The 17,456-nt window shown below is 33.1% G+C and overlaps 1 protein-coding gene across 2 annotated transcripts in view; it reads right to left on the bottom strand.

Annotated features, from left to right (window-relative positions):
- Positions 1-17,456, bottom strand: part of LOC145290975 (solute carrier family 2, facilitated glucose transporter member 1-like) — a 66,677-nt gene that overhangs the window by 23,425 nt on the left and 25,796 nt on the right. For both annotated transcript variants that reach the window (XM_080136531.1, XM_080136529.1), the window contains 4 exons: positions 10,980-11,075; positions 7,235-7,395; positions 4,446-4,570; positions 877-1,047 (listed from right to left, as the gene is read on the bottom strand). In XM_080136531.1, coding sequence (XP_079992657.1) covers positions 877-1,047; positions 4,446-4,570; positions 7,235-7,395; positions 10,980-11,075 — 553 coding nt within the window. The remainder of the gene's footprint in view (positions 1-876; positions 1,048-4,445; positions 4,571-7,234; positions 7,396-10,979; positions 11,076-17,456) is intronic.

The following is a 17,456-nucleotide window of genomic DNA, read 5'->3' on the forward strand; positions in this document are numbered from 1 at the left end:
TTCTGTTGAACTCAGGAATTTGGATGGAATTTCTAGCGGAACCCTTTATTTACTTCACGGGGGTAATGCTCTTGTTCCGTCAGCCATGACTGGATAGAGGTCCTAAGTAATTCGCAAATGTATATTTCAGTCGCCCACACCGAAGATTGAACCTTCAATTTTCAAGAGAATATCACTTTTACAATTGATTTTTCCCAGTACTCTAACCACTGCGCCACGGGTCTTTTCGGGCGACTGAAAAATACAATTGCGAATTACTTAGGACCTCTATCCAGTCATGGCTGATTGAACAAGAGCACACTACCTGCGTGAAGTAAATATAGGGTTCCACTCAAAATTACGTCCAAATTCCTGAGTTCGACAGAAACATTTCCGAGTTCGACAAGATACACCTGAAGAAGGTCGGAGGTTACATCAACCGAAACGTTGTGAAAATCACTCAAGATGAGAACAGTAGTCCGATGAATAATAATACAAATAACCAATCCTCACCTCAAAAATTCAGAAACGTCATTAAGTTCCCGGTTCTTCACCCATCTTTTCTGTACTGTCCAGATTTAATCTCCATTTGAGATCATCAGATCAAAATTTTTAATATTCATGTTACACATCTATTGCATTATTCTAATACTATTTCTTTCCATGCAACGAATGTCTTCAACTCTCACTGGCCAGGTTTCACTTCTATACATCACAGTGCGTATACATGCTTGATAGATATTTTCATTGGTCGACAATATTAATATCAAGGTATGATAAAAGGCATACATCCTCTTCAAGTTTTTTTCATATTTTACAGATCTTGTAAAGTGTGCCATAACTATGAGTCGTCATAAGTACTCGCTGCATTTCAAGCAGAAACAAAAATTTACTCACCAAATAGCAAAGGCCAAAGACTTTCGTTTCCTATGACATTATGTAAGCCAATAACTTGTGAAAATATAATCCCTATAAGAATGGCACATTGGTTGATTGTCGAAATGACCCCTCGCAGGCGTAAAGGTGAAATTTCAGAGAGGTACATTGGGGCAACACTCGTACTGACACCTGGAAAATAAAACAAATTTTATCATACGCGAAAGGTAAAGGAGAAAATATCTAACACCAATAAACATTTTAAAAGAAAACTAAGAAAATATTAAATTTTTAAAATAAAATGTTTACTATTTACAAAAGTAATAAATGTATATTCCCTCCCCTCACTCTCTGATGGAGGAAACGACAATTTACACTTTGTGTTAAGGCAATGCCCTTGCATAAAAAATAGAGTACTTTCAGTTATCAGTATTATGAATAGCTATATATATATATATATATATATATATATATATATATATATATATATATAAAAATGTTAAAAGTCCACGTATGCTACTAGGATAGTGATTTAAAGGTTATGAAGGTTTTTTGAAATATGAAAAACGATGTTACTTTTTGTATTTAATATCTTTATTGTTATTTTTTATATTTCAAGCGGACCTCCGCTCTTGGTCACAAAAAAGTATCGAAATCAAAAAGAAAAAAAAAAACGTTGAAAGAACTGGAGATTTGTAGCGTGGAGAGCGTTCATTCCTAGCAATCATGTTCGAAAAAGTTCATGTGAATTATTTTAGCCATTTGTGGAAGAAGATTGTGCTTTTCAATGTTTTTTTTTTTTTTTTTTTTTTTTCAAATTTAAAAAAAAATTTACTTTATTTTTTTTTTAATGTTGCAACGTAAAAGCGTTTAATTGAAACCTATTACAAAAGCGATCTTTGTGTACGTGTGGAATGGTTTCTACCAAACTACTTTGCCAATTTTTGGTCTGCAGACTCGAAATTTGATATATAAGGATGTCAGCTGTGGAACGGGCTTGTCTAAATCTATGGATTTAGACAAGCCGTTCCACAGCTGACATCCTCACTGTAATCTCTGAACGTATATACCATTCACTGGACAAAGCGGGGAAGGGCAGAGCGGTAGCTCTAGATATATCTAAGGCTTTTGACAGGGTATGGCACAAGGGTCTCCTTTGGAAAATTAAATCATACGGTATCACTGGTAGAATACTTAACATAATTAAATCCTTCTTAGATAAGAGAAAAATCCAGGTTGTCCTCGACAGTCGAACATCTAAACAGTGTGATATAAATGCGGGAGTGCGTCAGGGGTCTATTCTTGGACCTCTATTTTTCCTGATATTTATTAATGACCTCCCCAACAAAACTGCTTCTGAGATGGGTATATATGCTGATGACACTACACTCTATAACAGGCATGACAGGAAAACAAATGAACACATATCTAAAGAAATGGCAAAAACACTAGAGGATGACCTCCAATCTGTAGTGGAATGGGGACATAAATGGATGGTCACATTCAATGCTGCCAAGACTAAACTGGTTTCCTTCAATAATTACAAGAAACCTTCTTTGCCACCAATAGCAATGGCCAGTGACTCCCTATCTGAGAGTACATCTTTCAAACTGTTTAGCCTAACGTTCACAGGAAACATGAGCTGGAACAATTATATTGAAAACATTGCCAGGGCCGCTGCGAAAAAGGTAGGCTCTCTCTACCGTGCTAGAAAACTACTGACACCTGAAGTATCCTGTACCTCTATAAGGCCACCATTCGCCCAGGTATGGAGTATTGTTGTCACATTTGGGCTGGTGCATCTGCTACTAGTCTGTCGCTCCTAGACAAGGTTCAAAAAAGAGTCGCCAATCTGATAGGCCCTGAACTGGTATCTAAGCTTCAGACTCTGTCCCATCGACGAAACGTTGCATCCCTCTGCTTGTTCTACAAGTATTTTAATGGTGAATGCTCTGACGAACTGCAGACACTTGTACCCCCTCGACGTAGACACCCTCGACAAACCCGACAGGCAGCTAAATCCCACCCCCACACAGTAGAGATCCCTAGATGTAAAAGATCTTTCTACTCCAGTAGTTTCTTCCCCAGAACCGCTAGACTCTGGAATTTCATTCCAGGTTCCTGCTTCCCTGTACTGACATGCAGAAGTTCAAGTGCAACGTGAACTGACATCTTGCTGCCCAAATCCCTACATAGTGCCCCAGTAGTTGCTGCCCCTGATAGTATCCCCCTACACCAAAGTGGCAATTTGCCTTGTTTGGGGTGAAAATGTAATAAAAAAAAATAAAAAAAATATAAGGGATTTAGACCAGTAGAATAAATTGGATTTTTATTTTTAACTGGTAAAAATAGCTACTTAGGTCAAAATTGAAAACATGCATTTATATATTTAAGTCAGTTAATTTGTAAAGCTTTGATGTGTACATCGTCTTAGTTCAAATGGGAGCAAATAATACTGAAGAAATGAAGGTTTTGGTTTCGATTCTAGCTGATGGCACCCAAATCATTTTTTTATTTTAATTTCTGAAATCACTATTATATATATATATATATATATATATATATATATATATATATATATATATATTGAATACAATGATCAATAGAGAAGTGGCTCTATAATAATATGAAATGTGCATAAATTAAAATATCATATTTAAGTGTATTTCATGATCGGACGGCCTGCTAGTTTGCATACAATATCATTTCTCCTATTGCTACTAACAGTTTTATTTAGCTCAATTTACAAAGCACCGGATGCTGACTACTTGGATTCCAGTTTTGAATCCAACTAAGTCACATTGATAATCCATAGACATGATGAAACCCATATCTGAATAAATACGGAAGAAAGAAAATAATACATTGAAACATCACATACGTCATTGGTTCACAACTAAAATTCCCCTATATTAAAAATACAAAAACAAAGAAAAATCTGTATGATTTACATACCCGTGATGTAACGAAAATATCAAATTCCAAAAATCATGTAAATTAATCAAGTAATTTTATTTTTATAAAGAAAATCATTTTTCAGTGATTAATGGGAATTCATAGACATTACAACAAAAATATTGCAAGTTTGAATTATTGAATTATCTCCTTTGTTTCTTAAGATTATTTTCAAGATGGCAATGTGAGACAGTCGCTCCTTTCTTACCCATAAGATTTAATTTTATTATTTAAAAATAAAACTACTTGATAAATTTATGTGATTTTTAGAAAATGATATTTTGGTTCCTTCATAGGTATGTATAGGATATAGATTTTTCTTTAATTTTTGATTTTTATATATAGGGGAATTCTGGACAAGAACCAACTTTTTTTTCACATAAAAATTGATATTAAAAAAAGAAAATTATGTAAGTACAGAACTGAATTTAATAACATTTAAATTCCATGAAAAAAAAAGTTTTAAACTATAAATCTTTTTTTTTTTTTTTTTTTTGCATCTTCATGTTAAGTAAATTCAATTATGTATTTTTTTTATCCATTACAAAATTATTGCATTATAAAAAAAAGAAATTCTTTGTTTTTATACAAAGAATCAAAAAATGAAATAACATTTAAAAACATTTCATTATTACCGGCGCTTATTCCAATGATGAATCTGCCGACAATGATCATTTCAAAACTGTGAGCCATTTTTGAAAAACACATCAACGCTAAAGCCAACACAGTCGGAATGTTATTCAGCAAGAGCGTTTGTTTTCTGAAAAGATAATATATAAGAGAAGTTTTCTAAAAATCACTGAAATCAAATGACAAATTAATTTTCTTATTCTTTCCAAGATCATACGTGTGGTACTATCAACCCTCCTCCAAAGGCGTTAAGAAGTATATATATATATATATAAATAAAATGAAATAAGTTTATTAGCTGAACATTGGAGAGGAAGTTGTTCATCAAGGAACACAAAAGAAAGTTGAAATAGGATTGTTAATCAAGATGTGACAGCCAATAAATCGGAATTGGTCAATATATTTTAGAGTTAGTTTTAAGAGTGACAATGAGTTTTGCGACTGTCTGCTTCAGATCCGATCTTGGAAGGAATTGTTTGGTACTTTTGTTACACCTATTAAGTTTCTATATCCTATGTAATGTCTGTCGTTTATGTAGATGTTGAAATATGGTTCCGGGCTTTGTAGTAACACCTCTTCATTGTTCACATTTGATGTTGTCTATGGTGTATCCTATGCTTTTTACTCTGTAGAGTGTTCCATCAGTCATTGCTGCTTCACATTTAATTTGCATAACCCATGTTGATAGAATGTATGGAACTATGTAGTCGGTTGATTCTGGTATTGCCCAGCAGAAGTGTTGAACATTGTGAAGTGTTTCAGTTTCTGAATAATATTTCATGAAGTAACCAATTGTGCTGTTTGTGTCAGTCATTTTTACCATATTTTTGAATTGTCATTTAATTACTACTTCTCTTATTCTGTTTCCGGTATCCGATGGCAGTTCCCTATCAACCATTGCTCTCTCTGCCATCTGAAGTATTTTATTTATTAAAAAAAAATTTTTTTTTTTTTTAAATTTTCACCCCAAACAAGGCACATTACCACTTTGTTGTAGGGGGCTACTATCAGGGACATAAGCATCAGGGGTACTATGTAGGGAGTTAGGCAGCAAGATGTCGGTTCACGTTACACTTGAACTTCTGCATGTCAGTCAGTACAGTATGGGAAGCAGGGACCTGGAAGGGAATTCCAAAGTCTATCGGTTCTGGGGAAGAAACTACTGGAGTAGAAGGCTCTTTTACATCTAGAGATCTCTACTGTGAAGGGGTGGGATTTAGCTGTTTGTCGGGTTTGTCGGGGGTATTTACGTCGAGGGGGTACAAGTGCTTGCAGTTTGTCAGAGCATTCACCGTTAAAGTACTTGTAGAACAGACAGAGGGATGCAACATTTCGTTGATGGAACAGAGTCTGAAGCTTAGATGACAGTTCAGGACCTATCAGATTAGCGACTCTTTTTTGAACCTTGTGTAGGAGTGAGAGACTAGTGGCAGATACACCAGCCCAAATATGACAACAATACTCCATACATGGGCGAATGGTGGCCTTATAGAGGTACAGGATACTTCCAGGCGTTAGTAGATTTCTAGCATGGTAGAGAGAACCTACCTTTTTCGCAGCGGTCCTGGATTATTAGAATTGCTAGTAGAAGCCCAAGGTAGTTTTTTAGGTCTCATAGCTGTCCTGCTGATAGTATTAAATAATCCTGTTTCCTCTGTATCTGTGAAGAATTGTCCATCAGCAGTTCTTGTTCTTTTTCTTGGATTTTCATTGTTAAAATCATGGTCCTTTGCTGCCTGATCTAGTTTGTTTAGAGCTAAATGATACTGTAGTTTTTTTTATGTCTAGAAATTTATGGTAGGGTACGGTGAATGACCAAACGTTTCCATTATTCGAGCACACTTTTTTTTTTTTATGTCCATGCACTACTGCTACAGTTGGCATACTGCAGCAGTTTCGTATTTCACGCATATTTTAGATTATGTGATGTTGGGGTGGGTGTAAGTAAGTCATCAACTAAATATTTTTATCAAGGGCAGATTATTATAGTGCACAACAACATCTTCCTGTATGGTATGCTTTCTTTCGGGCAATCTGTCTGGATGGAAGTCTGCATTGTGATGATAGGTTTTGAACATCCCCCACAGGCAGCTTTCCATAAATAAAGCATACCCTAATCTGACGGTGCCCATCACAGGGAGAAGATACAAATGCATAACATGATTGATTGTGCGTCTCCAATCTCCTGTTTAGCCGAAATGGAAGAATTGCTCAGCCACCAGGATTCTACTTCAAGGCATCACGGGTCATTACCCACAGCTTACAGATGATCCCAATTTTTTGGAGTGGAGGGGGAGAGTACACCTTTGTATGGGGTCAATGAATTTATGTCCTCACTTTTGATATTTAATGATATTCACAACAGTTAACCAAAAAAAAAAAAATGAAAAAAAAAAGAAACAGAGTTGAATCCTCAGTGTGGACGAACGAACAAAAATACAATTGTGAATTTCCTAGGACCTCTATCCAGTCATGGCTGATGGAACGAGAGCATGCTACCCCAATAAATTAAATAAAGAGTTTTGTTTTAAATTTCATACAGATTCCCTACTTTGACAGAAAGATTCCCGAGTTTGATTATATACACCTGAAGTAAGTCAGAGGTTACAGACTGAAATGTTGTGAAAATGACACTCAAGATGAGAACAGTAGTCCAAAGAATCCAAATGATACGAATACTTGACCAATTTATGTGATTTTTGAAATATGAATTTTCATTCCTTGACGAGTACATCAAGATTTTTCTGTAGTTTTAATTAAATTGAACCAAAATGTTTTCAAAGAAATTCCTTACCTTCCAAATTTTTGTGTTAAATGAGCAACCAAAAATCCACCAATCATACCCCCAATACAATAAATTGAAACGGTGAGACCCCATATCACAGGCAATGTCTTTGGCGAGATGTACTGTTTCTGATGATAATAAATTGAATCGTTGATGAAGTTCTCCAAAATCTGAAAAGAAAGATAAACAAAGTCAGATATTAGATGAGATGGGGGGGGGGAATGGGGGAATAATGACCTCCCCCCCCTCTCCAATATCTACAAAAATGAGAGAGGAGGAGGGGAGTGATGTAGAAATTTGTAATTTTTGTTGCAATTATTCTATACAACATTTTTGGCTCATAACCATTGTTTAAAATTTAAAAAAAAAAGATCTTAAGTAGGCAATTGGAATGTATACTATATTTCTGGAGATGGGATTGAAACAAAAGCCCTATATCAAGATCAAATATAATCTGTTTCAAGAAATAGACCAGAAAACGAGGGACATAGTCTGGTGCAATGTGAGCAAAAAAAAGAAAAAATTGGTTTCCTTAATGGTTACATAATTTGCAACACTTCACATTGGTTGTACTTTTAGCACAAATAAAAAGAAAAGCCTTAATTGTACTATAAAGCATGATCTTTTTGAATTCCGCCTTAGTGTGTTCCAAATAGAGGTTGGACTCTGAAGTGGGTGGCAGAATTTCCTATTTTATTCTGTTTTTTTTTTTTATGGAAAAAAAAACCGGACAGATAAAGCACTCTTTAGCTTTGGTAGACAATCACCTAAAGATGGTAGCTCAATAAAAACACTGGTTTCAATCACCTCACTAGTTAGATATGCAGTTTATAAAAAATCTTGCCCCAAATAAGGAAATGACTTTTCAAAGAAAATGGGTAAAATTATAGGCTATGTAGTTTAAATGCTAGGTGACTTAAGAAAGGCTAGTTAGATTGTTGAATTTCTTGAAAGAAGATGCATTGACTTGTGTCCAAGAAATTCATTAGAGAAGTAAATCTGAAAGAATGATCATGAGAAAGAATTCAGAGGATCAGCAGTTTAGTGAATAAAGATGTGTATCTATAGAGGTAAAGAGGGAAGCATGAAGAGCAATATACAAAACCAAGAAGGAGGTCAAGAAAGATGACCAAAAAGAATGAAATATTAAATATGGATATTGTTGGAGAGAAATGCATTCGGAACAGATGAAGAGAAAAATGCAAGTGAAGTATCTTGGTATGCCACCATGAGAAATTGCTGAATTTTGAGTTTTCATGGAATTATGAAAATCTAAAAGTTGCTAAAACAATATCTGGTCCAACTATAAGAATTAAGAAAGAAATGGTACAGGAAGCTGCAAGTAAGATGAAGATGGATAAAACTATAGAACCTTCAGATTTTACCGAAAAATGTTAAAGACTGCGGATTAAACAGGCATCAAGGTGATCATGACAGATCAAGTTATAAAAGAGGTTATCTCAAAACACTGGGAACTTAGTACATTTGTGAATTGTTACAAGATTAAAAGGGAAACACTAGATCGAGGTAATTACAGAGGTTTAAAGCTGGTAGATCAGGTCCTGAAAGTGACCAAGAGAATAATTGAGCAATAAATAAGTCTAAGCATAGATAAAATGCAGTTTGTGTGAGCAAAATATCACTGGTGCTCTATTTATCCAGAGAAAAATGCAAGTGAAGTATCTTGGTAAGAAGAACCTGTATTTTGCCTTTGGAGAAAACTTTTGACTCAATGCCAAAATAAGTTGTCTGGTTAGCTTTGCATGAACTATGGGAAAACAAGTCGTTGGTGAAGGTTGCAAATGTACAGAAATGCTCAAAGTAGGAGTAGGTTTCTGTACAAAGTTTGTTGCTTTTCATTTGTGTCTTAGAAACATTGACCAGGGAATTCTGTACAGTTTGTCTGGAAGAGATGCTGTATGCTTATGATTTAGTGTTTGTTTCTGAAACAAGGGATGATCTACTTGTTAAAGAATTGGAGCAATGCTATGGAAAAAAGTTCTGAGAGTGAATGCTCACAAGAATAAAGTGATGATTTGTGGTTGTAGTGCTAGAAGTTCCTTCAAAAGAGAAGAGTTTACTACCTCAGTCTGTGAAAAGTAAAATTCAATTTTTTGTGGTAGTATTGAGTAATCAAGAAGTAGAATTTCTGATAAGTTAAGAGAAGACAATAAATTTGTATGCAAGAAGTGTAAGACAATGAAGAGGGATGAGAACACAAAAGTATATCTGGATGGTAAAACTATTGAAATTACCCACAAGTTTCGTTAAGATGCTGACAGCATAGGAGCACAGGGTTGAGCAGGTGGTGGTGTGATTGCAAGAGTTAGGACAGAATGGAGTAAATTCAGGGAACTTCTGCCATTACTAACCAGCAGAGGATTACCACTGTTGACAAAGTGATGATGTATGGAAATAAAACCTGACAAGTGAGGTTTGAGGACATGTGTTGCATGAAGAGAAAGGATATGAGAATGATATGATGAATGTGTAATGCAAGTCTTAGAGGCAGGCTTAGATCTGATGACATCAGAGGAGGAAGATTAATTCTGGACAGTATAAGGAAATGTGTGCAGAAAGGTAGACTTTGATGGTATAGTCACATTGAAAGAATGGAGAGTTCTTGGGTTAATAGACGTAGATCAGTTGAGGACACAGATTCAGTTCAGAGGGGAAGGCCAAGGAAAACAAGGGCGAAAATGATAAAAAATGGACGTGAGGGATAAAAAAATGAAGATGATAATGAAATTCTCTTGAATATATAAAATTTATCAAAAGTTATTAAAATGTACCCCTCATCCTTTCCTGGTGATGACGTCTTCGACTTGGGCTGTTCCTAGGTTCTGGGTAGTCACTGATGAAGAGCGAAGATGTCAAAGAGTCTCATTCCGTCAGATTATCACTCACCCCACGTTGCTTAGATCACGAGTGTAATCGTTGTATGACGGAGGATCAGATGTTATTTTTAAGCAAGAAAAATAATAATTCGACAGTTATTCTTTTTTGTATAAAAATAATTATTGTAATAAAATGGTACAATATTGAATTGGAGAAGAAAAATATATAATTGTACTTTCTATTTAGAGTGTTTTTGGGTTGGCTTTTGGTTCTAAGTTCTGGACGATTTTAGTTAGCAACAGCAACTCCAAATTTGAGGGCTATCGCAGGACAATATAGATTCCTTGGGTGAGCAGAAGCAAATCGCTAGGTTACATTTTTCCTTTGCTTTTGTTGATAATTTTTGTATCCCTGCAAATCTGGTCCCAAATAGTAGCCCATTACGACTTAGTGGTACTGTGTCTTGTTTGGGGTGAAAAAAAAAAACAGTTAAAAAAAAAAAACAACAAAAAAAAAACACTCTGAAGAGCTCTTTCATTGGCTCCTACTTTTACCTTTACCAATACAAGGTTTTATTTTTTTTAAATATCTTACATATATTGTGTTTTTACTTGCATTGGAATAGTTAGATGGAGGATCTATATTGTAATATTTTGGGAAAGCTCCCTTCGTCAAACGTGTTATCGAAAATGCAACACACAGCTATTGTAAATTTGACTCCAAGTAACAAGCAAAAGTGAATGACAAGTTAAAAATGGACCTAACACTTCCTCCATGTACATTGCATTGTTTGATCTTGCATGTACAGAGTAATTTTTACTAAAAATAACGCTATTCAAACGTGACATGCTCAAACCTTACAATGGAAATAAAAAAATACAAAATTAAAAAAAAAAAAAAAGAAGAGATCACTCACAGTTTGAGGTAAATTCACAACTCCTGTGTGATAGCCATATTGAAATGAAGATCCTATGATGCAGGAAAAGATGGCAAAGATGAGTTTAAAACAACCCTGAAAGAAAAACGAAGAAAAGCATATGACAATAATTGAATCTTGTGATTTACAAAGGTTGCTTCATCATCTTGTTAGATGGTAATTGTTGTTCAAGTCAGCCAGACCCACTCTGCCATGACCAATCTAAGATTGTTCTAAAGACAGACATGGCAAATATCATTTAAATTAATTGCAGGAACTATTTAGTTTTGTGTGTGGGATTTAGATTCTTCTGAATCTTAACCTCCAGTCTTATCTTGCACCCTTTTACAAGTGACATCTTCTGGAGAAATGGTTAGGATATACAAATTTCGATAGTAAATCATCTAATAGTGTGACCTATGTATCCATGTCTTTCAGAGAAAATGCAATTCTCACTGCAAGATTTCCTAGAAATATTCACCTTTTTGGTGAGAGATCACAATGGGGACATATCATTGTAACTTTATTTGAGGCTCATTGTTGTTATATTTACAAGTTTTAAATTTAACCTAAATAATTTAATTAGTTCTGTAAAATCAAAACTTTGAATTGCCAACTCGTTTGCAAACTATATTCATATATGAAGAATAATTGCATTTGCACCAAGAAACACAAATTTCTGCTATTTTTTTTTTATTATTATTTCAGTAAAGCTCATATAATGTACAAAGTGTTTTGGAAGATTACCTGTTCAAATCTACGCATTTAGTTTTTTGTTTAATCCTTTTTAGAGTCATCATGAACTCTTATGTGACTTACGCATTAATTTTTATCAGTTAGAAACAATTGTTTTACAAACATTTCTGATTTTTACTGAATTACAATGCATTTCATTTTACTAGAAAGCAAGTCAGTTATTTTACTGAATTATTCTGTGAAGTACAAATCCGATTTAAAAAAAAAAACTAATTAAAATTATTTTCATTAAATCCACTATGCTGCATTTTGGTTATTTTGAAAACAATTGAACCATGTAATGCATTTGTGAAATTAAATTTATACATTAATTTATTTATTGCAGACTATTATCCTCATCTTAGTTGTTGTTTCACGACATTTTAGCCAACTATTCCCCTGGCCTTCATCAGGTGGTAAGAAAGATGAGGATAATAGTCCACAATAAATAAATTAATAAATAATACTCATCTCAATAATGAACTCCAATTAAATAATATATATGAAATTTATTTGTTTTTAAATTTTGTTTATATTCCTTAGGTATTCCAAAATATTGAAAGTTTGGGAAGTTATCTAACATTCAATACTTTTTTTAAATAAACATTAAAACAATACTACACGAGTTATGCTGGGTAGAGCCAATTAAATTTAGGCTCTTAACCTCTTATGTCTAAGCATTTTAATATATAATTGTGCAAATAGTCCACATAGATTTTTAAAAAATATTTTAGTACAAGAATAAATAACAAAATTTAAATATTCTCAAGTAATGATGGGTCTGGACAGCTAGTATATCCTGTCTAGTTTCATCCACTGTTACCAATTCTAAAGATTTTCACTGTCAACCTAACAAACTTGTTAACTTATCCTCAGATGGCCTTTGAACCTTGATAAGCAGTGATCCATAAAGAAAAAAAAATGGTTATTAGTGGCATTCATTGACTGAGAAAATTGAATCCTATATTATTATTTCGATTGAATTTTTTTTTGCTTTCTCCATGTAATAGAACCATGCATTATATTAAAATGAATCCAATCATTGAAATTGACAATAGAAATAATAGTTCATTAACAAGATCTACTTTTGTAAAACAATATGCAAATTAGTTACACTTTCCAACTTCAATCATATAGATCCATGTTATGTTATTACAATAGAAAAATGCGAGCACGAAAAGTAATATGGTTAAGCTTAAACATGAAAAAGTAAAGGAGTCGTTAAAACTGGAAAAGAAAAGGACAAGATATTCTAGTAAAAAATATAATAAATTTATTATATTTTTTACTAGAATATCTTGTCTGTTTCTTTTTCAGTTTTTGAAAACTAGTCCTTTAATTTTCCATGTTTAAGTTTAACCATATTACTTTTCATGCTCGCATTTTTCTATTGTAATCCATGATTTTTCCAGGCTTCTAGTTAATTCACTTGTTCTTTGTTTAATTTCAGTCTTATTTTTTGCCCCTATAAATATAACATACACATATGTAATAACAATGTACGGCACTCGTCTGCTTTCAATAAAATCCCCCTAATTATCTCCCTTTCATACTTTCATTCTCTCTGTTTAACTTGTTACTTCTCTTTTTGTGAGAGCGGTGAATTGGTAGCAACAGTAGTCGCTGAAGCAATGTGGTTGCTATCGAAACCAATCATAAAAAACATTGCTCACCTCCTTATGTTTTTTTTATGATTTTGAACACCAATAAATTCATAACTTTTGTTTTACTGAACAAAAATCGAAAAAATATTTTTCACAATATAGCAGAGAAGATGATCTATAAACTGTAATAATTGTTTGAAATTTGGTTGGAAAATGAGTGAACGGTGAAGCTTTAAAGCAGTTCTAAATGACTAAAACTGCCATTTAACCGTATATTCAGACACTACCGTGTTTGAAGGATATTTAACACTCAAATTTATAACTCTCAGGAATATCAAATACTACCTCATTGTATATATAACAGAATCTGGTAGAAAGAACAATTAACATAAAAAGCACTTTGCATAATCTATTCAGTTCAAAATTCATGATAGTCATAATATAAAGATAATATATTAATTGCAGAATGTATCATTAGGTCAGGAGTATGAAAGTCATAAAGTAATTAAATTTCCATTCTAAATAAAATAAAAAAAAATCCGAAAAAGGACAAAACTTTGCTTTCTTTAAAAGTCTGTGGTTCTCAACTAGTGATGGGATGATTTCAATACACCCCACTCTGATTTCGATACAATTGTAGATTCTGTTCTAAATTACTGATTCCAATTCTTTTGAAATTTCTAAATGTAAAGTTTTTTTTTTTGTGAGGACATCGGATTGCCACAAAACCCCACGTAATATGTGAATATATTTTCACAAATGTAAAATACACTCATGGGTATGACCTATAGATTTTAGTTTTACTGGTAGTTTAAAATCAATAAATATTTTTGATTTCATAAAGAGTCATATAAAATCAAGTTTTAAACAAAAACAAAGAAATAAAAACAAAAAGAATATCGGGTATCATTCAGATTTTTTCTATTCCTGATTCCGATTAATCATTTTAACACTATTCTCAATCTATCTAATCTCAAAAATCCTGATGCTTCTCCCCTAACTGTGATAAATAATTTAAAAAGTGAATTTCATCTCAGCTGAAAAAGCTTAAAATGGATTGAGAGAAAACATGATAAACGATAACTCGGCCAAAGCTTTCTGAATTTTCCTAAATCTAATTCAATAAATAAGCTTTTCCTGTATCCTCGCTTGCAGTGATAATAACTACACGTTAAAGACGACCCCCGCCTTTTTAATCTCGTACCCCTCTTGCTTTATTTATTCAAAATAACATCTTTAAAAAAAAAAAAAAAAAAATTTTGGTAACAGGATTCTCGAGTTGCACTTAATAGCCACCTCCTTATCAAAATGCCTTTCTATGAAGGATACAGTCCACATTAAGAATCATCATGCTAAATGGTTTATCTGTTATTTTTATTCTTTTTTATCTGGGGGTCATCAAGGCCTGGAGGTCACTCCAGGATAAGGGTTACTGGGAGACAAAACCTTGATGATCAGTAATGGTGGAACTTATAAGAGGACGGCTCAACAAAAATGATCACGTTATAGTGATTAGTGATAGTCAGCTTGGAAGCAGCTCAACAGTATTGTGTTTCACAGACGAGAAGTTCTAAGAAAGAATCTCTGTATGTAGAATTTTTGTTTAGTTTTATACACAGATAGAGAGATAAGTAAATTGTTGCCGATTGTTGCATTTATTGCAAAGTTTTACAAGGGGGGGGGGAATAGATCGAATTCTGTAAGAGGAAGAGGAAGTAAGGAGTCAAAAAGGTACTTGCCCACTAGATTTTGAAGACGGTTTTATACCCTGTCAAGACAGGAAAGAGTTCTCTTAGAAATTCCACCTGAAATTTTACAACAGTATACCATCTTAGGACATATTTGGCTCTTGTACAAGGAGAGGATTGTGTCAGGAGATAATTTCTAGAGTGATAGAATGATGCAACCATTTTTAGTGATTTTGGCAACAGATCTGATGTAGGTCTTCCATTTCAGGTCAGTTCCAGAAATTTGTCAAAACGAGAGCCATTCATTTTAACTGGGGTGAAATGAGGATTAAAGCATTGGTGGTGAAAAGAGAGGTTTGGTTTTGGAGGCATTAAAAGCCTTTCTTTACTTGTGCTCGAGCATCAATTTTTTATTTTATTTCTTAGATGAACTATCATTATTTACACCATTCAAATATTTCAGACCATTTTACTCTCCTGTTAAGTGTTGAGACATTATGTTGAACAGAGTGCAGTCTCGATACTGAGTGTGAAGTAATTTCCAGTAACCAAGATGGCGGCTAAGAATCAAATGCAGTTCGTAACATAGCCAACAGCGAACTGATTGAATCCAAAGTTCAATTTTTATAGTAACTTTGGAAGATTTTCATTGGTTGGTTAACACAGCTGGTGGTTATAAAAACGATTGTCGAAGTCATTGGTCTCATACCACTGCATCAGGAGTCAAAAACATTTCACATTTCTTGATTGTTAGTTATTTATCTCCTTCCGACAGCAAGAAGGTGTGACAAAGGTCGGAAGGAGGGATTGAAGAGCCAGCATTCTAGAAGAATACAGGTCTGGAAAAAAAAAAAAATCTTGTGTAATAATGTTGGGACAATTAATCGGAAGTAGAGCTTTTTGGGGTATCAGAAAAATTTGTGCCTATTTTCTGATACCAAAAACGATTTCTTTATCTTTTTTATTTGATTTTGTTTAAAATAAAATTTTTCACTGATAGTAATAATAAACTAATATATATATTTAAACTTCCAATAAAATTAAAACCTATAAATAACCCCCTCACAAATGTGTTTTTACATTTGAGAAAATATATACACATTTAAGATAGGTTTTTACAGTAGTCGAAAGAAAATAACCATTTTATACTTAAATATTTAGAGATTTATAAAGAATCAGAATCAGGAATTTAGTACGGAATTGGTAATTGTATTGGAATTGTCCCATCACTACTGTGTAGTTCCATCAGCATTCCCCAGTGAGGGCGACTTACGTGATTAGCATTTCTTTGGGCTTTTTTAAATGCATTTGTAAATTTTAAACATTCACCCTTTAATCTTATCAAGAAATATTGTAAATTACTAACCCTGTGTAGAACAGAAAATGGAACGAAGAACAATCAACTGACATAAAACAAGCCAATCCCCTTTATATGTATTCAGTACTTAAAAATCTGTCATATCCATAGGACAAAGACAATGCATTAAATTGTGAATGTTTACAAGACTATGAGTAAATAAAGAAAAAGTCCTAAAAAGAACAAAGTTTGGTATTTCTGTACAATAAGAAACCATAAAAACAAAAAACAAAACAAAAAACAAACATCTTATTTGTTTTAAGTAGTTCAATTTTAGGTGTGGTTACTCAAATAGTCAAACTCTTAGAATCTCAATATATTTTGGTTTGGTTGTTTTATTTTGTGGCATATCAACCCTTTTCAGGTTATTTAACATTGGATTCAGTAATTTTGGAAAAAAGTTTTTATGCTTCGAATTGTTTATATCTTCAAATATTTATTCATGCGGTTTGGTTTGGTTGTTTTGTAGAGAAAAATTGTTTTTTTTGGCTTTACAGAACATTGAGTTTTGCAAATTGAAGGGTAAAAAACAATGTCATTTTAGTGCATTTCAGTCAAGAAGCCGATATTTTCAAACAGCCTGATCTGGTAGCAGTAGATTAATGTAATTTGAGTATAAAATTTTTTTTAAAAAAATTCCTAATGTATTTGTAGGCCATTAATAAGACAAACACAGTGACATAGTTACCAAAATGTGCATTTAGCAAAAGTATGTTACAGAAATACATACCATGATTTTATGACATAACTGCCACAAATTGCTACTTAATAACGTCTTAAATGTAACTATATTATCGTTTCTGAGTTCATTATTCCTGAATAGGCATATTACCATAACAGTATTAGAGAGAAAAAAAAAAGGAAAATCTTTGAAATTTAGATGTAAACGTTTCCCTAGCAAACATTCTAATGTAATACTTTCACACATATATAATCATTATTCATTTTGTTTATGTGCGATTTAAATTGAACCAAATCATGTGATCGCTTTGAAATTAACATTTTCAATTTTTTGTCCAACATTGAAAAGATCAATCATTTTTTTTTTAAATTTTATCAGAGTATACGTATATTTTATTTAACCTAAAGTCTG

The sequence above is a fragment of the Euprymna scolopes genome, chromosome 2, assembly GCF_053919585.1.
Source record: "Euprymna scolopes isolate OS-2025 chromosome 2, ASM5391958v1, whole genome shotgun sequence".
Lineage (NCBI taxonomy): Eukaryota > Metazoa > Mollusca > Cephalopoda > Sepiida > Sepiolidae > Euprymna > Euprymna scolopes.